The sequence below is a fragment of the Lithobates pipiens genome, unplaced genomic scaffold, assembly GCF_037356315.1.
Source record: "Lithobates pipiens isolate NorthernLeopardFrog02 unplaced genomic scaffold, aLitPip1_a1.2 Scaffold_13, whole genome shotgun sequence".
NCBI classification, from domain to species: Eukaryota; Metazoa; Chordata; class Amphibia; order Anura; family Ranidae; genus Lithobates; species Lithobates pipiens.
In genome coordinates, this window is record NW_027507718.1 from 225,987,192 (window position 1) to 226,007,671 (window position 20,480).

Genomic DNA, 20,480 nt, shown 5'->3' on the forward strand with positions numbered 1-20,480 from the left:
CCCAAGATGTAGTAACAATGTCTAACATGAAGCTATTTGACGGCAGCTATATTGCTGTTGCTAATGACTATAGTACTAGTGTCTCGTGTCGAAGGAGCTGGTTTGCCTGGGCTCCTTCCCTAGTGATCGGAACCATTACATTGTGGCACAGAGCATTCTAGGGACCCAGCCTGGGAGTCACAGCTGATGTAGAGGCCTCGTCGGGGGAATAAGCATTGGATATGTACAAGAGTTGTAAAGGAAGGCAGAAGGTATTTTATCTTAACCAACTCATGTATGTTTACAGGGGCAGAATGGTACCCCTTTACGAAACCCCATACGGGGCTTCATTTAAGAGATGCACCCCCCCCCCCCCCCTTGCCAAATTTGTAAAGTGCTCTCGTCAGGGAGGGGATAAAATCTTCTGGGGCTGAAGTGGTTAAAGTGATTGTAAAGGCTCTTATTTTTTTTTTTAAGGGGGGCGGGGGGGGGGAGAAACATGTTGCCACTTCCTGTGCAGTTGGTTTTGTACAGAGCAGCCTGAATCCTTCTCTTCTCGGGTCCCTCTTTGCTGTTCCTGGCTCCTCCTCCTCCTATTGCGTGACCCTCAGTCAGCAGCATGCTACAGGGAACACCTGAGCAGAGTCAGAGCTCCTTGTATCCATTCAGGCGTGGAGTTCTGACCTGGCCCTACCTTTTCTCTCCCCTGATTGGCTGACTGATTTTTGACAGCCACAGGAGCTAATGGCACCGCTGTTGTCCCAACCAATCAGGAGGAGTCTCTGGGACAGCTAATGCCACGTACACATGTATCCGACGGACTTCCCGCCGGACTTTCCCATTGGGCTACTTGCCCACACACGGCACTTTTTCAGCGGACTAATATGGCGTACTATCCGCCCTACTTTTGAAATGAACGGACTCGCCCACACACGCGGAGGAAAGTCCACTCATTTTGAGCGCGTCTCCAGGTAGGCGGGGCCCACAAAGGAGACGTCGCTGGCCCTGCCACCTGGTATGGACTTGAAGGGGAACCCCAACGCCGAAAAAAATCGGCGTGGGGGTCCACCCAGGTCCACATCAGACCCTTGTCTGAGCACGCTGGCTGGCCAGAAAGGGGGGGGGGGGGATACAAGCGAGCGCCCCCCCTCCTGAGCCGTACCAGGCTGTGTGCCCTCAACATGGGGTGGTGCCTTGGGGAAGGGGGGGCCGCGCGAGGATGCTGGGACTGTGACATAATAGGTGGGGACATCATCCGGTGACGTCCCTATATAAGTCGCCGCACGTCGGGTCTGTGCCATTGTGAGCGGAGGATGCGACATCTGAAGAGAAGAAGAACAGAAGACGGCGACGACAGAAGACCGGGACACCGCCTGTAAAAGAGCTAGAAGAAGGCGCGGGTTGTCCGGAAGAGGCCCTTGTCCTCATCAACATGGGGACAAGGTGCTTTGGGTACAACGCGCGCCCCCCCCCCCAATCTAAAATTTGCAAAAAAAAAACCCAGTGGTGATCAAAAGGCTTTTCTTGTGGGAAGAAAATTTAACAAAATTTTAGATTGGGTACAATGTTGCATGACCAAGCAATTTATCATTGTGACAGCACTGAAAGCTGAAAATTGTCCTGGGCAGAATGGGGGGGGGGGGGTGTTGCCCAGTATTGGTTGTAAAGTTGTTTATCACTTTTAACCACTTCCCGACCGCCGCACGACGATGTACGTCGACAGAATGGCACGGGCAGGCATAAGGGCTTACATGTACGTCCTTGCCTGCCCGCGGGTCAGGGGCCCGATCGGGCCCCCGCCCGGTGCCTGCGGCGGTCGGTATTCGTTCGGGAGCGATCCCAGATGAGGGGACGGCCATTCATTCATGGCCACCCCCTCGCAATCGCTCCCGACGAATGAAAATCCTCCGTGACATCACTTCCTCTCCTGTAATGTAAACAAAGGAGAGGAAGTGATGTAATCTCTCCTCCGTGTCGGTATTTTTCGTTCCGACACCGAGGAGAGAGGATCGGTGAGTTGCACCAACATGACACTACACAGTAGAACATGCCAGGCACACTCGCACCCCCCGATCACCCCCCCAATTACCCCTGCCCCCCAGTCACAGTGACACCAATGTCATTTTTTTTTTTTTTGGCCCGCAGCAGAATCTGATCGCATGGGAGATCGCACTGCGATATGCGAACTGATCTGGGGGTGTCATTAACATTTCACTGACACTCCCAGCAGTTCGCATAGGGCAGTGTGAACTGCCGCCGGGAGGCATGCGATGCGGGAACCCGCCGCGGATTCATGGCGTTCCCGCATCGCTCCAGTGTGAACCCAGCCTAATAAGCGATCGTTTTTCTGATCGCTGTATTAGTGTCACAGGTGACGCTAGTTAGGCAGGTAGGTATTTAGGTTCGCCGCAGCTTTTTATAGCACCAGGGACCCCCATATACTACCGCATAAAGCCCCCTGATTGCCCCCTAGTTAACCCTTTCACCAGTGATCACCATATAACTGTTACAGGTGACGCTGGTTGGTTAGTTATTTTTTTATAGTTTCAGGGCACCCGCCATTTATTACCTAGTCTCACTAGTGTACCCCTAAATTTAGGGGTGTCTACTTTCCAAAATGGGGTCATCTGGGGGGGGGGGGGGGGTTTGTGCCATCTTGGCATTTTATGGCCTTCAAAACTGTAATTGGGTAGTGAGAAGTGAAATCAAAAATTTACGCCCTTAGAAAGCCTGAAGGCGGTGCTTGGTTTTCGGGGCCCCGTACGCGGCTAGGCTCCCAAAAAGTCCCACATATGTGGTATCCCCGTACTCGGGAGAAGCGGCAGAATTTATTTTGGGGTGTCATTTCACATATGCCCATAGCATGTGTGAGCAATATATCATTTAGTGACAACTTTGTGTAAAAAAAAATAAAAAATAAAAAATAAAAAAATTTTTTTTTTTTTGTCATTATTCAATCGCTTGAGGCAAAAAAATAAAATATTCAATGGGCTCAACATGCCACTTATCAATTTCCTTAGGGGGTCTACTTTCCAAAATGGGGTCATTTGGGGGGGTTTTGTACCGCCCTGCCATTTTAGCACCTCAAGAAATGAGATAGGCAGTCGTAAACTAAAAGCTGCGTAATTTCCAGAAAACGTACCTTAGTTTGTAGATGTGACAACTTTTGCGCAAACCAATAAATATACAATTATTGACTTTTTTTTTTTACCAAAGACATGTGGCTGAATACATTTTGGCCTAAATGTATGACTAAAATTGAGTTTATTGGATTTTTCTAATAACAAAAAGTAGAAAATATCATTTTTTTTTCAAAATTTGCGGTCTTTTTACGTTTATATCGCAAAAAATTAAAATCGCAGAGGCAATCAAATACCATCAAAAGAAAGCTCTATTTGTGGGAAGAAAAGGACGCAAATTTTGTTTGGGTACAACATTGCATGACCGCGCAATTACCAGTTAAAGCAGCGCAGTGCCAAATTGTAAAAAGACCTCTGGTCATTTACCAGCAAAATGGTCCGGTCTGAAAGTGGTTAAGCTTCCTAGTATTTAAGTGTAACATATGAATAAATCCATGTCACTGGGAGTGAGGTTACTGAGCTGATAAGTCTGGTACTGACCCAGAAATTCTGCACAGAGAAGTTATGAAGTCTATTGATGAACTCTTGTAAAGTGTTACACAAATTTGGGCCATGGATTACAGAGTTAAATGTGTAATTCGGAGAAGCATTGCTTTATCATTGGAGTGGTGCCTTAACACCAATTTTGCATTCTAAAAGCTGGCAGAGGCTGCTATTTAGGAGTCCTGCCCACAAATTGAACTTGGTCTTGGTCTCAGAAAGGACTTGCACCCACGACCACTAGATTGCAGGAGCTCGACATTTGTACATGCGGACACTCAGTATACCTGTAGCTGTCTGCCTGCACCTCCCATATGGGCAGTTACTGAAGAGCAGGAAGATCAACAAACTGAGGGCGCTCGGCATCCTCGCTGTATATTGAGAACTACATACCATCTTCTGTGGTAGAAGGTATACTTGTAGTTCATTCACAGAACTCTGAATGATGTGGCTGTGTGGGCAGAGTCCTGTGCAGACGCGTTCTTGACTTGATAGTGGGTGTAGGGAGAGGATCTCCTGCCCGCTATCACAATGGGGGATTGGATCAGGATGCGGACAAGGGCTTCAGTAACCCAGTGTACCATGTTGCTAGTAGGGATGAGCTTAAACCCATGTTCGACTCTAACATCGTCTGTTCGGCCGTTTGCCGAATTCCAAATATTATGGGCCGTTCGCGCCAAATTCGAGTGGCACGTTGCGGTCCATAATTCACTGCAGCATTGCTGGCTGCTGATTGGCCAAGCATGCACTGACCTGCATGCTTTGGCCAATCGCAGCACAAAAAAAACAGCCATGATTGGCCAAAGCTAGTTTGGGATTTTGGGGCAAAACGGCCTACCACCTTGTTCCTACTGTCAGCACAGCTCGTATCCCGCTACGTCACTGGGGAGTAGCTAGTAAGGGCACCTGCCAGTTGTACCTAGGCATCTCGCAGGGGTCACATAGTGCATGTCTTATCTGGACCTCTTCTGCTCAGGTCACCCACTGTGTCCACTGCGATGGTTCATTACGATGATTGTGTTCAAACCTGATTTCGACAAGCCATGCATCGGTCGGGTGGTAGCTTTGTTCAGCTCAGGTAGGTGTTTTAACTTATGCTGGTTGCTAAGCTCATACATATCATGTGATCATTTCTTCATGTTTTATGCCTTGGTCACCCATTATGTTTATGGGTGTGCTAACTGATTGAGATGTTCATTTTTTTTTAATTGGCTTGTGCGGTGGCAAGTCATCAGTTTCTCATATGGTTCATGCATCATAACATTTCACCACTCATATAGTTGCCTTTACACGTCTTCAGGTTTTAATTTTGCCTGCCATGCTTCAGGTTGCTCGCCCTCTGTATTTCAGGGGGTTGACACATTTTCAGTCCTACTCATACGTTGTATTTCAGGGTTATGGTTACTTTTGATGTACTATTCAGATATCGGTACTTTTGGTTTGCCGCTTACATGTGTCTCGTTGCCATTTCCATACTTTGTACATGTTTTGTCACCTCAGGTTACTTGGCCTCTGTAATTCATATAGCAAACCCTTTCTTGGTCTTATAACGCATACTTAATTTTCCCCTTACACCAGGTTGTGTCATCATGTACATGATCATAGCCTCACACTGTAGGTACTATGGCAACACTCCACTGCAGGTTTACCTATTGCGTCTTTAGGTACTGAGATTGTTTCTAATTGACTTGTGCAGTGGCAAGTCTACTCATCCATTTCTCATACGACTTGCGTTTCATATGTCATGACATCTCACTACTCGTATCACTTTCCTGACACATCTTCAGGTTTCATAGGCCTCAGTTTGTTTTTAATTTGCCTGATATGCCTCAGGTAACTCTGCTTTGATAGTTCTTGAGACTAACACGTTTTTTCAGTCCTGCACAATGTATTCTTTGTCATTAACCACGATCACTGTTGGGAGGTTGTAGGGTAAAAAGTTGGAAATTTTTTTTTTTTTTTTTTTTCCCCTTAGAGTAAGTTGTGGTACATTCGATTATAACTCTTGCTTATGACAGTTTGTTCTCGGTTGCATAGGTCATGTCACAGGCAGTGGCTATTGGCAACTTTGCCTACATCCCTCCTTCACCGGCCAAGGGTTTGGAACAGGGTAGCAGGTTAAAGAACCTGGACCGTCCCGAGACTTATGGTGGAACTGTGATGCAGGGGTAGTTGGTATCCAACTTCAGCTCACAAAGCGGAACTATTAAGATTATTCCCCTGTACTTCAAGCTCTAATGCTGAGCAGGTTACCCCATGGACTGTCGCCTCATCCTTTTCAGTCACACTACCCTGAGCTTACTGGCGACCTCCTGCCAGGAGTAGCGGGCAAGGCTTGAGGCATTTGAGAGCCATCCAAGTCTGACCCCGATGAATCCTGCCATTCCAGGCACATCAGCAGGTTTCAGGACCCCCTTGGTACCAAGCCACGGACCTTTTAGCTTTAGGTAAAGGTGCAAGTGCTCCCTCCATTCTCCGGCTCACTTAATTTCTGGAAATCTAAAAAATTTCAGACGGGAAAGACGTTAGTTTGGCGTCCCTCTTAATCGCCACCCACGATATAGCCATCAATTGTACGCTTGAATTGACGTTTCCATAGTTGTAAAGACCAGGGGCCACAGGCGCAACCGTAAGTTATCGGGCCCTGACTCGGACTCTCAGGTCACGTTAGATTCTGCGGCTCTATCTTACTTGCATATGTGGGACAAGTTCCTTCAACACTGGAAGTGGTTCGCCATGTTCACCCTTGCAGAGTCGTTTTTTCACAAGGTTTTGAGTGATGCAGCAGCCACTTAAAAGCTATGTGGCTTTTTTTTTTTTTTCCCACACTCCCTGCCAGCTGCACCATGGCTAGACGAGATCTTGGATGTTCCAGGGTTTGCAGAGATAGCAGCTTTCTTTATTTGAGATTTACCCCATAGTGTCGGCAGCGCAGGCTTGGGTTCGCTTTTGGATAGATGAAACAGTGATTTTTTTTTTTTTTTTGTTTTTTTCCCACGGATAATTAGGCTACCTTTTTAGAATTGTTTAACAAATCAGATCCAGGTTTTTTAATTATGTTTTTCGTACGTAGGCTGATTTGGCTGTCCCTTCAGTTCAATTTACACATTCACTGTAGGTTCATCTGTGGTGTAGAGCATACAACAGCGGATGCTCCGTTTAGTTTGAATGACCCACTATTTTCCAGCAGGCCCCAGACTCAGACACCTGTGTCACACTGTCCCTGCTCTTCTCAATGCTAATGTACTAGATTCCAACTGGGCCGACGCAGCAGTTTTGATCAAAAGGCCATTGCCAATTAACGCCATGTAGGCTTATGACATGGCCTGGAATACCTTCCAGATGTTCTAGTCTAGGTATCCTAGGTGTGATTGCCACAACATTCTATATCTACTTGCATTTGTTGCTTTCTGCCACTCATAGCTCAAGCTATCCTACAGTACTATAAAAACATATCTGGTAGGTGTCAAGCATTGTTGCCCTTGTGGGACCCTAATAGGGGTTTTTTTTTCCTCCTTTTTTTTTTTTTTGCCAAGTCTCAACAGCTTTTCACAGAGCACACCATCAAACCCCAAGGAATGGTCCTTCCATAACCTGGATGTGAGAATATGCCAGCTACACTATTTGGAGATCACCAGAGTTCAGAAAATCTAACCCTCTCTTCATTCTATTCGCAGGACCATGTAGGGGCTACAGTGCTTCCAAAAGCACTTTGGCTAGGTGGCTGCGCTTGGCTATTAGTGAGGCCTATAGGGCTTTGGGGGCAGAGCCCCCCCTCAGGTGTAATCGCCCACTCCACGCGGGCAGTAGCAACATCCTGGGCAGAAAGAGCAGGGGCCTCCAAGTCAGATTTGTAGGGTGGACAAGTTTCTCCACCTTCGCCCGCCACTACAGGTTGGACCTGCTGTCTGCATCAGAACAATCGTTTGGCAGAAAGGTTCTGCAGGCGGTGATCCCACCCTAGAGTAAGTACTCTCTTGTCTTTCAGGACAGCACCTGGAGATAAGGGGAGAAAACCCTAGTTAGACTTACCGGTAACTGTATTTCTACGAGTCTTTCAGGACAGCGCCGATGACCCGCCCTAGATTGTATTTGAAAAAAATTAGTGTTATTGCTATGTTCTGCTTATCTAATTTCAGCATAGCTGGAGGTACTCTTGGAACAACTGAGGCCATGGTGGAACTGACCGGTCTTTAAAGAAAACTGCAGTGTTTCCTGGGAAAGTGGGTGGAGCTTCGCTATCTCCAGGTGCTGTCCTGAAAGACTCGTAGAAATACCGTTACGTCTAACTAGGGTTTTTTCGCCAGTGTCTAAAGGTGTTGGCACGAGTGAAGATGTGCTCTGCGGAGCTCCAAGAGGGATTCATGCTGGATTTAAAAAGCCTCAACTGGATCCATCCTGCCACTGCGGCTCCAGGATGGTACCCGGGCCTCGCATAGAACAACGTTTTTGCCTGTAAGGCTCCTGGGGGCTGGACCCTAGGAACCAGGACTTTTTGGTCTTGCTACATTACCTAAAGCTGTCCTAAGGGGTGCTGTACATGGTCCAAAGGAGTGGAACCCCTATTAAATGGGCTCCAGTCTTTGAAGGTTTAACCATGCTGCCCGCTGTGATGGGTGAAGTTTTAGATATGTCTGTTTACAGCAGTATCCTGCAGCGAGGAAGAGGAAAGCATAGGAACTGCAAAGTCCACCTATGACTTTTCTTTCAGTTATGTTGTAAAATGCCTTAAAAACTCCTCTAGAGGGAGTAATGGGGTATAGGCCCTGTTTAAATCTGTGCTAATGCAGTGTGTGTCTCAGCAGCTGGAGGTGGGGTCTACTCCCCCCCCCCCCCCCCCCCCCCCCCCAAATGGGGGGGGAAAATTAGTAGATAGGGATACATGTTATGTTTAAAAAAAAGCGCAAATCTGATAAAGGCTGTGTAAATCCCCTCCCCTCTGAGGTGACTCTTGCTAAAGCACAGGAAAGGATGTGGCACGTAGACAATCGGGCTCACACCTAAAAAAAAAAAAATAAAAAAAAAAAAAAAAAAGCTTAAAGCTGATACTCTGGGAAACAGACAGTGTCTGAGCAGCTGAAGCAAGGCTGCCACAGGACACAAGCTGGTGCACGTGTGAGGGATTTACACAGGCATTGGCAGTACAGAAAAATTATTGTTTAGCATTAGATCATTCTATGCGACCACTGTTTTTCCTACTATTGTTCAAATAAATAGAACAGTTCTTGGAGTTCTGCACTATGGCTTCAAGGCTTACTAAGGCACCAAAACCACCCCCAGGCACTGGGAACTCCAGATATGCCTCCACATTGTCATCCTCTCAGGAGATGCCTGACATGGCAAGCCAGGGTGAGTCATTGGAAGCAATTGTTGGTGCAACTGCTTCACACTTTAGCCCCTGTATATGCGACTGAAGAGGCATTTTCCTTTGCCCTGCAGGGCTTAGAAGGAAGATTAACTGCTTTAATTGCATCCTCCATTAAAGGGGATAAGATGTGTGATAGATCCCTTACCAGGGTAACAGTATGAAATCATTGCCCTCAAACGATTGGGGAAAAACAAACCGATTACTACTCTGCGGATTAAACCAACAGTTGAAGTTTCAGCTTCACAATCTGAGGTACAAATCCTCATGGACATGGTTCACTCCACTTTCATGCTACCCCCTAACAGTCAGCTGGTTTCTTCTTTGGGTTCCTTGAAACCTTCACAACCAGTGCATGCGTTTCCAGTCTACACATTTGCTAAGAGAAGCTTATTTATACTGAATGGGATCATCCGGATAAGCTTTTTTTTTTTTTTTTTTTTTTCCCTCCCAAAGATTCTCAGTTCTGTATCCTATGGAGGAAAAATTCACCAAAAAATTGAGTTCCAGCAGTAGATGCTACGATTTCCAGTGTGACTAAAAGTTTAACTTGTCCAGTGGAACAAATGCTAAAGAATCCAACAGATAAAGTTGGAATTCCTGTTAATCCCCTTTTATTTATTTTTTGCAGGTACTGTTGCTCAGCCTGCAATTGCAGCTATAGGCATCTGTCAGTCCTTTTAAAGACCAGTTCAGCGGTCCTTAATGAGCTCCCTGCACAGCAGGCCATTGAGTTGGCCGTTTTGTCATAGATGCTATGAAGGATTCTATTCACCGGGCATCTCTCCTTGCACTTGTGCTAGTACACATGTGTAGGACCCTTTTCGGCTTAAGGGTTGGTCTGCTGAAGCACTCTGCAAAACCTACTGTCTAGTTTCCCATTTCATGGGGAGCGATGATTTGGATAAATACATCCAATTTTCAGTGGAAAAAGTACTTTTGCTAGTCAAAGTTTAAACTTCCTTCATTTAAGCGGTCTTTCTCTCCTGCGCCAAGCACATCCACCTCTAGGCAGTGGTGACTGCTTCCAATGTCAGATTCCAGAGGAAAATTGCAGGGTCAGGCCCAGGCTCAAAGGAAGACTGGGAGCCACAAGACTACAAAGCAGAATACTCTTCATGAGGAGGCGTCTCCCCTCACCAAGGTGGGGGCGGGGGGGGAGAGAGACTTCTGCATTTCGCCGAAGTCTGGCAGAGGGAAACTCGGGACAAATGGGCTCTCTCTCCACAGTGACTCTAGGATACAAACTATAGTTTCCACCATCTCCCTTTGAGATCAAATGTTCCCAAGGATCCAGGCAAGACGATCACTGTTTCATGCATTAGACCGATTGACTCAAGGGGTAAGCATACAGATCCCCACAGAAGAACAAGGTTTAGGTTTCTATTCAAACCTGTTTATGGTACCAAAACCGAATGGAGATGTCAGGCCCATTCTGGATCTAAAATCTAAATCTGTTCTTAAAAATTCACTCATTTCGAATGGAGTCTATCAGGTCAGTGGTCTCCATCCTACAAGGTGGAGAACTTCTGGCGTCTATCGAAATCAGGGACTCATATCTGCATGCCCCTATATTTTCCGCTCACCAAAGGTTTCTGCAATTCAAAGTGGAACGGCACTTTCAGTTCACGCCTTTACCCTTCAGGCTAGCTACAGCACCATGGGTATTCACAAAAATACTGCCCCCCCACCTCTAGCCAGGTTGAGGGCACAGGGCATAACAGTGTTGGCATACCTAGACTATCTATTAAATAGACCAGTCAGTGATTTGCTTAAGGCAAAGCGTACACATTACAACCAGTTACTTGGAAAGTCTTGGTTGGATCCTCAACCTAGAGAAGTCTTTAAAACCAATAAGAAGGCTGGATTACTTAGGCCTGATCATAGATGCAGCCCAGAAAAGGGTGTTCTTGCCTCCAGCAAAGATACAAGAGCTGGTATGGATGGTCAGATCAAAGGCAAATCCTTCAATTTGCCTTTGCATTGTTGGGAAAGATGGTAGCGTACCTTGAAGCAGTCCCCTATGCCCAGTTACATTCAAGACTGTTGCAAAACAGAATCCTCTGCTTGGAACAAGACGATCCAAGCTTTGGACTTGCCAATGCAGCTGTCCCCAAGTGTCTCAAAGCCTCAGTTGGTGGTTAGGAAGCCAGACTTTGCTGAAGGGGAAATCCTTCAGACCAATCTGGAAAGTAGTAACGACAGATGCCAGCCTCTCAGGCTGGGGAGCGGTCCTAGAGGAGACGACTGTCCAGGGATAGTGGTCAAAACTCAAGAGCCCTGCCCATCAACATCCTAGAGATTTGGACAGTGCACGTGGCTCTGAAAACCTGGACCTCCAGGTTAAAGAATTGTCCAGTCCGGATTCAATCCGACAATGTCATGGCTGTGGCCTATATCAATCACCAGGGGGGCACCAAGAGTCTCTCAGCTCAGAGGTGAACCATATCCCAATTTGGGCAGAAAGGAATGTCCCATCCCCATCGGCAGTTTTCATTCTGGGATAGGGATGAGCCGAACACCCCCCGGTTCGGTTCGCACCAGAACTTTCGAACGGACCCCGCGTTCGTAACGAACGTTAGAACCCCATTGAAGTCTATGGGACTCGAACGTTCGAAATGGAAAGTGCTAATTTTAACGGCTGATATGCAAGATACTGTCCTAAAAAGGGTTTGGGGACCTGACTCCTGCCTCAGGGGACATGGGTCAATGCAATAAAAAGTTTTAAAAGCGGCCGTTTTGGCGGGAACACTGATTTTAATGACGATTAAAGTGAAAAAAAAAAATGAAATATTCCTTTAAATATGGTGCCTGGGGGGTGTCTGTAGTATGCCTGTGAAGTGCCACGTGTTTCCCGTGTTTAGAACAGTCCCTGCACAAAATGACATTAAACGGAAATAACACCATTTAAAACTGCTTGCGGTTTTAATGTTATATCTGGTTCCTGGAATATGGTTGAAAATCATTCAGAAAAATGGCATGGGTAGCCCTCCCTGCCCATTACCAGCCTATTTGGGTCTTGTACGCATATTAAGGGGAACCCCATACCCATATTAAAAAAAGGAAATGTGTGCGGCCCCCAGGCCCTATATACTCAGAACAGCAGTATACAGGTGGTGCAAACAAGACAGGGACTGTGTAGGTTTGTTGTGTTAAGTTGAATCTGTTTGTCATTTTCAACTGGTACATTTTTAAAGTGTAGCTCCAGTCAAAAAAACTATTTTTAAGCTTTTTGGAAAACATAGGGTAGGGTTATCACCCCTGTATAATTTGTTTTGTCGTCCATCTTTTTTCATCTCACTTGCTGTTGTCTCCTTCCGTTTGCAAGTAGGAGATGTTTGTAAATTGGATGTTTGAAAGTAGGGGCCTGCCCTATATGCTCTGCAGAAATGGCGGAACAAGGTGTTGGTTTTGTCACAACATTGTAAGCCCTCAAAGTGACTCTTGGTGGGCGCTGGAGCGCCCTGCTGTGAACGATTATATCAAGAATTGTAATTACATGCCATTGTTGAACAGTGGTAGAAAAATTGACCTTTGGTGGTTGTGGTGCTGGTGCCACAACACTAAGTCCTCACCGTTACTCTGGGTGGGCACAGGAAGGGGCCCTCCTGTGAAATATTATATCAAGAATTGTAATTACATGTCCCTGTTAAACAGGGGCAGAAAAATTGGGCCTTAGGCACTGGTGCCATCACGCTGCAACCTCTGCCATATACTCTAGTTTTATTGCAGGAATTAGCCCTGCTGCAAAGCATTGCATCAAAAATTGTACTTAAACGCCCCTGTTAAACAGGGGCAGAAAAATTGGGCTGCTGGCATCACCCAGAACCAAAAATGTTCTTCCAACATATCAGCGGAGGAGGAAGAGGATAGACAATCAACATAACAGGACAGTCACTCAGCATCAGCATAGGCAGTCTTGAAGGGATGTGGTATTTCAAAAAAAATTATTCGGTTACATCAGCTTCAGGTGCTTGGTAGCTGTGGGTGATCCAAGACTGATTCATCTTGATGAAGGTCAGTCGATCAACTGATTCGGTGGACAGGCGCACCCTGTGATCGGTAACAAAGCCACCAGCAGCACTGAAGGTGCGTTCAGAAAGAACGCTGGATGCAGGACAGGCCAGTAGCTCAATTGCATACTGTGCAAGCTCTGGCCAGTGATCCATCCTCAAGACCCAGTAAGCCAGAGGATTTTCAGTGGGAAAGGTGTCCAAGTCTGACCTTGCCCCTAGGTATTCCTGCACCATGTAAATTAGACGCTGGCAATGGGTGCTGGAACCAATCATACCTTGGGGCTGCGGACTAAAAAATTGTCTGAAAGCATCAGTCAGACGGCCACCTTCTCCACCGCTCCTTCTGACTGATGCCTCAGCAACACGTTGTCCAGGACCAGGAGTTTGTGACCTCCCAGTCTCTGGGAACGCGTTGCACAGAGCTTTCTGCAAGGCCTCCCGGAGATGTCTCATCCTCTGCTCCCTCTGCGATGGCAAGATAAGGTCGGCAACCTTACCCTTGTACCGTGGATCAAGGAGAGTGGCCAGCCAGTAATGGTCCCTCTCCTTGATCCGAAGAATACGAGGATCCTTCCGCAGGCTTTGCAGGATCAGGGAGGCCATGCAGCGTAGGTTAGCTGAGGCATTCGGTCCGGAGTCCTCTGGGTCACTAAGGACAACATGATCCGCAGCTACCTCCTCCCAGCCACGTACAAGTCCACGTGTTTCTTGGGACTGTAAATCATCCCTATAAGACTGCTGCTGCTGATGCTGAGTGCCAGCCTCCACCTCCATGCTGACACAATCATCCTCCTCCTCCTCCTCTTCCTCCTCCTCACCCTCTTCCTGTGTGATGGGTGGCACAGCAGGAACACTGTCTGGATAAAGGGGGGCCTTGAGAGGCAAGGAAGTCCTCCTCTTCCTGCCTCTGTTCTGCCTCAAGTGCCCTGTCCATTATTCCACGCAGCGTATGCTCCAAGAGGTGGACAAGAGGTACAGTGTCACTGATGCATGCACTGTCACTGCTCACCATCCTTGTGGCCTCCTCAAACGGTGACAGGACAGTGCATGCATCCCTGATCATGCCCCACTGGCGTGGTGAGAAAAAAACCAAGCTCCCCTGACCCTGTCCTGGTGCCGTAGTCGCACAGGTACTCATTGATGGCCCTCTGCTGCGTGTGCAGCCGCTGCAGCATGGCCAATGTTGAGTTCCATCTGGTGGGCATGTCACATATAAGGCGGTTCTTGGGCAGGTTCAACTCCTTTTTAGAGCTCAGCCAGCCGAGCACAGGCATTAAATGATCGGCGGAAATGCACACAGACTCTCCTGGCCTGTTTCAGGACATCCTGTAAGCCGGGGTACCTGCCCAAGAACCGCTGCACCACCAGGTTAAGGACGTGAGCTACACAGGGCACATGGGTCAGTTGTCCCTGTCGGAGGGCGGAGAGGAGGTTGGTGCCATTGTCGCAAACCACCATTCCTGGCTTAAGCTGGCGTGGCGTCAACCACCTCTCGGCCTGCCCCTGCAGAGCTGACAAAACATCCGCCCCAGTGTGGCTCCTGTCCCCCAAACAAACCAGCGCAAGCACGGCATGGCATCGTTTTGCCTGCGTACTTGCGTAGCCCCTGCAACGCCTACGGAGCACCGCTGGTTCTGAGGACAGAGCACTGGAAGAGGCCATGGAGGAAGAAGAGGAGGGGGTGGAGGAGAGAGGTGTGTCACAACCAATAGTAGCATTTTGGAGGCGTGGTGGCGGAACAACCTCCAACACTACTGCACCTTGTCCTGCATCCTTCCCAGCAGCCAGAAGAGTGACCCAATGGGCCGTGAAAGACAGGTAACGTCCTTGTCCATGCCTGCTGGACCATGAGTCAGCGGTAATATGCACCTTACCGCTGACCGCCCTGTCCAGCGAGGCAAGGACATTGCCTTCCACATGCCGGTAGAGAGCCGGAATCGCCTTCCGTGAGAAAAAGTGGCGTTTGGGGACCTGCCACTGAGGAACCGCACATTGTACAAACTCACGGAAGGGGGCCAAGTCTACCAACTGAAAAGGCAGCAGTTGAAGTACTAGCAGTTTAGCCAAGCTAGCATTCAACCGCTGGGCATGTGGATGGCTGGGAGTAAATTTCTTCCGCCGGTCCAGCAGCTGGGGCAGGGACATTTGCCTGCTATAATCGGACGTGGATGTACCACTAGCAGAGTTCCCGGAAGCACTTGGCTGTGACACACCTAATTCTACACCTTCATTCCTCTCAGAGCAGGTTTCAGAGAGGACTGAAGGTCTAGTGGGGTTGGAGATGCCAGCTGATGAGGAGCAAGGAGAGGTCCGCTTTGTTCTTTGGTGTGGGTCTTTGAGGTATGCTTGCCAACGAGCTGCATGGCAGGTCAACATATGTCTGGTCAAGCATGTGGTGCCCAAGCGGCTGATGTTTTGGCCACGTGAGATACGCTTGAGACATATGTTGCAAATAGCAGCGGTGCGATCTGATGCACTCATCTCAAAAAAGGCCCACACCAAAGAACTTTTAGAATAACGCGCAGAGGAAGCGCTCTGCGCAGGCGGAGCTCTGCGGTGTGATTCAGTCGGTGTGCTGCCCCTAAGCTGGCCCCCGGAGGGCATCCTGCCTCTTTGGACATGTGCCTCCTCCTCCTCCTCCTCCTCCTCCCTCCTTCCAGGCACCCACGTGGAGTCAGTGCCCTCATCATCCCCTCCCTCTTCATCGCTGTAGCAAACCTGGCAGTATGCTGCAGCTTGTGGAACATGACTGCCAGATTGCTGTGCTTCTTGAGCATCCTCTCTCTCTGCGCTCACGTTACTGCCTTCCTCTAGCTGAGTGTCATCATCAGAGCCCACCAAACACTGGGCATCCTCCTGGAGCATGTACCCAACACTGTGCTCAAAGAGTTCAGGAGACTCCTCAGGAGGACGTGGTGGGTCTAGGGAAGGAGTCACTGATGATGACATTGAGAGGAGGGACGACGATGTGTTGGCAGCTGCTTTTCTACTACCCTGAGACTGGGTGAGAGAGGATGAGGAGGATGAAGAGGGCTTGGTCATCCACTCTACCAAGTTGTTGGCATGTTGCGGTTCAACATGTCCAGCTGCAGAAAAGGACAAGCATGTCCCATGGCCACGTGCTGATGACAATGCACCGCGTCCACGACCAGCACTGTTGTCTCTAGACACAGAGCCTGCTTGCCCTCTTTTATCGGCTCGCGCCTGTCTGCCTCTCCTTGCTGGCCTTCCAGACATGGTAATGGCCTGAAGGGAGTTGGGTAAAACAGTAGTTGGGTAGTTTATATTGTGCTGGAGGCACACAACACCCACTAACTCCTGCAGATGCCTTTTTTATAGAACAGCAGAGTTAAAGGGGTATATACAGATGTATACTGTGCTGTGCTGGAAGCACACACAACTTCCAATAACTCCTGCAGATGACAATCGGGCCCAAATAGAGAACAGCTATGTAGGTGGATTATAGCGGTATGTACTGGGTACAGAGCACGCACACAGCACGCACTATCTCCTGAGTGACACTACTGACTGCAAGCTCTATTGTTAAAGATGGACCACTAGCTATATAGGTGAGGTGAATATCACGGTGTATACTGCGGTCAGGGCACGCAGACAATAACCAGAAAACAGCAGAGTTAAAGGGGTATATAAAGATGTATACTGTGCTGTGCTGGAAGCACACACAACTTCCAATAACTCCTGCAGATGACAATCGGGCTCAAATAGAGAACCGCTATGTAGGTGTATATAGTGGTATGTACTGGGTACAGAGCACGCAGACAGCACGCACTAACTACTGACTGCAAGCTCTATTATTAAAGCTAGATCACTAGCTATATAGGTGAGGTGAATATAGTGGTGTATACTGCGGTCAGGGCACAGACAGTAACCACTACACAAGAGCAAGATAGTAAATCAGCCAAAAACGATTGGTGTGTAACTGTGTTGAAGGTACACAGAACACCCACTGCTTCAGACGCCAACACACTGCACGAGGCTGCCTTAATGGCGGCCTTATATAGTGTGGGGCGTGCACTACACAGCCTGAGCTATGATTGGCCACAGGCAGGATGCCTGTGGCCAACCATGGCTCTCCTCGCTGCTGGCGCTGCGATTGGCCAAGCATGCGGGGTCACAGTGCATGCTTGGCCAATCGTGAGACAGCAATGCATTGCGCCATCGCAGTGCATTGTGGGCCACACGAATTTTGCCGCGAACGGCCCAAACATTCGGAATTCGGCGAACGCACCAACGACCGATGTTCGAGTCGAACATGCGTTCGACTCGAACACGAAGCTCATCCCTATTCTGGGAGTATAAATGGCAGGTGGACTAAGTCACCAGCAGTTATTCCCAGGGGAATGGTCTCTTCACCCCAAAGTTTTTCGGGCGGTCTTCCAAAGATGGGGACACTGGCTATAGATCTCCTAGGGTCCAGATTCAACATTAAGTTGGTCAACTTTGTGCCCAGAACAAGGGATCCACTCTCATATGGAACAGATGCGGTGGAAACCCCGTGGAATCAGTTTTCGTTGCTCTATGCATTTCCCCCTCCATTTCAGTTGCTGCCTTGACTTTGCAGGATCAAGCTGGAAAGCTGGTAATTCTGGTAGCACCAGCATGGCCCAGAAGGTCATGGTACGCAGAGATTGTAAAGATGGCAGTGGAGGGTCCTTGGTCTCTCCCATTAAGGTCAGACCTGCTATCACAGGGGACAATATTCCATCCTACTTTACGAATGCTAAATTTAACGGCTTGGCTATTGAAACCCACATTCTGAAGCGTGGGCTTTCCAGGTCTGTTTATCTCAACTTTAATCAATGCAAGGAAACCAGTTTCCAGAGCTGTATATTCGTTTGGAAAGCTTATTTATGTTTCCTGGTGTGAATCCAAGGGTTGGTACCCTCGGAGATGTATTATAGGCAGAATCCTTGCCTTTCTACAATTGGGCGTAGAGATGAAGTTGGCCCTAGTGTCAGGGCCAAGTCTCAGCCTTATTGGTTTTATTTCAAAGATCGCTTGCTATGCGTTCTTTAGTCGGGTTTTATGTAAGGGGTGATGCGGAATAATCCGCCATTTAGTTTTGTCAGTGTTAAAAATAAAAAAACTGCCATTTGAACCATTACAGCATGTTCCCTTAGTCTTTCTGACTAGGAAGCTGATATATTTGGTTGCTATATCCTCGGCAAGGAGGTTTTCAGAATTGGCTACATTCATGAGGACAGAGTGGTGTTGCACCCTCGTCCAGGCTTTTTGCCAAGTGGTTTCAGGCTTTCATACGATTGAAGATATTCTGCCATTTTTTTTTTCCCAAAACCATGTTCCAGGGAAGAAAAGTCACTACATTGTCTTGATGTAGTGAGAGCAGTTAAAATCTTTTAAAAGAGAACTGCTCAGATTCGTAAGACTGTCTTATTTATTCTGCCAGAAGGTCCTAAAAAGACAGGTGGTGTCAAAATCCACTGTTGCCAAGTGGATTGGGCAAGTTATAATTCAAACGTATGATTTTCGGGGTAAGATTCCCCCTATTAAAGTTAAGGAGCACTCTACCAGAGTGGTTAGTGCTTCTTGGGCAGTGCGTCACCAGGCCTCCTTTACTCAGATCTGCAAGGCTGCAACTTGGTCTTCGGTCCATAGGGCAACAAAACTTTACCAAGTGAATGTAAGAAGGAATGTGGATATCTTCTTCGGGCGCAGTGTGCTGCAGGTAGAAGTATAAGCCCTCAAGGTCTGGGGGTGCCCTATGGGTTGTCTCCCTCCCCTCAAGTAGCATTGCTATGGGACGTCCCACTAAGTAAATACTTGAGGCTCTGTGTCCTATGATGTATGATAAAGAAAATAGGATTTTTTTTTTTTTTAACAGCTCACCTGAAAAATCCTTTTCTTGGAGTTCCTCATAGGACACAGGTCCCACCGCTCTTCTTTTTATGGGGGTTTAAGTATATTGCTTGGCTACAAAAACTGAGGTACTCGTGGAAGGAGGAGGGGTTGTATAGGGGAGCCAACTTCCTGTATTGGGTGTGCCAGTGTCAACAACTGAAGGTAGCTATAACCTACTAAGTAAATACTTAAGGCTCGGTGTCCTATGATGTACTCCAAGAAAAGGATTTTACAGGTAAGCTGTTATAAAAAATCCTATTTTCAAAATGAATTGCCTAAATTGGAGATGTGGTACAGAGCAAGCCATGGTACATCAGTAATTGGGCAGAACCTAGTGGGTAGGCAGTGTTAAGTAGCTCTTTGCCCTCTTCTTGCCCTTTTTGTTTTATGTTAAAATTTCAGAGTTTAGTTCCTCTTGCATAGTGCTGATCTATAAACCCCCCCCCTTAAAACTACCCTGGCACTGCAGCATGAATGTTGCAGTTGTGTACATAATGTACCATCAGTTTTAAACCTGAAAAATATTGAATGGCAGCAAGCCTGCATATGTGTAACCATCTAACATTTTGTGTCTTCAGCCTTATGTGAACATCATGGCATCTCCTGGGTATCCATATCCAAGATCTCGAAACAGCATCTGTAGCCTACCTGTTGATGTTCGCCCACATTCATTTAATTCCAGACTGCGCCACAAAGAAATGAGGCAGGAGTCTAGGAATGAGTACCTAGGCTCCTCTGACAGGTAAAAACTAACACTCATAGCAATACTTCATAAATATGACCCATTTAACAGGCTTGCCTCACTATATGCAACGTGTGTGTATAAAATTTTATTAAATATGCAATTAGTGGACCTCCCAGCTGTTGCAAATCTATAAGACCTATCATGCTTGTGGCTGTCAGTCTTGCTATGAATCATGGGACTTGTAGTTCTGCAACAGCTGGAGGACCGGTAATTACATATCCCTGGCCTAGCCTATACCCTTTTGAAGGCTTATATGCAAGTTATTGATCATAAAAAGGTATGGGGGCCCATTGACAACTGATGACTCAAAGAGTTATCTATTGAAATACCCTACTTTTGGCTGCACCGTTCATCTGGTAAAGAATGCTCCCCTTGTCTTACCTTAAGGTTACAGCACCAATCTTTCCTAACCTAACACAGAATCGTACGTCAATCCTATCGGCTACTAATTTCCTGAACAAACCTTCTCCAAGTCCACAATCCTGAAAGGGCAGCATTTTACTGCTGATGGATTTTTGTCAGGCGTGACCATGCTAATTCCCTAGCAGATTTCTTGATACAGGCAGTGGCCAATCCTTTTCTCATTGGGTCAGGAAATTCTAGCAATGACTTGAAGGTTCCCCAATATATAACTGAGGCACATGTACCACTAAAATGGTACAATGGAGCAACAGTGGTATGTGGCGGCTGAGCTGAGAACAGCCATATATTACATCTTGTCCTGTGTGGTTCACTAAACATCCCTCATTCACAAGATTTCTGCACAGCCTTCCTACTATCGCTACTAATCTGTAAACTTTATACCTCCCCCCTGTAGGTGACCATCAATCACTGATGGCTGTTTACATCCAGAGACAGACCTATCTAGGAATTTA

General features: G+C 47.4%; 1 protein-coding gene across 1 annotated transcript in view; it reads left to right on the forward strand.

The window, feature by feature from the left end:
- Positions 1-20,480, forward strand: part of LOC143976079 (la-related protein 6-like) — a 53,677-nt gene that overhangs the window by 19,538 nt on the left and 13,659 nt on the right. The window contains exon 3 of the mRNA XM_077478553.1: positions 19,439-19,602. Coding sequence (XP_077334679.1) covers positions 19,454-19,602 — 149 coding nt within the window. The 5' untranslated portion in view covers positions 19,439-19,453. The remainder of the gene's footprint in view (positions 1-19,438; positions 19,603-20,480) is intronic.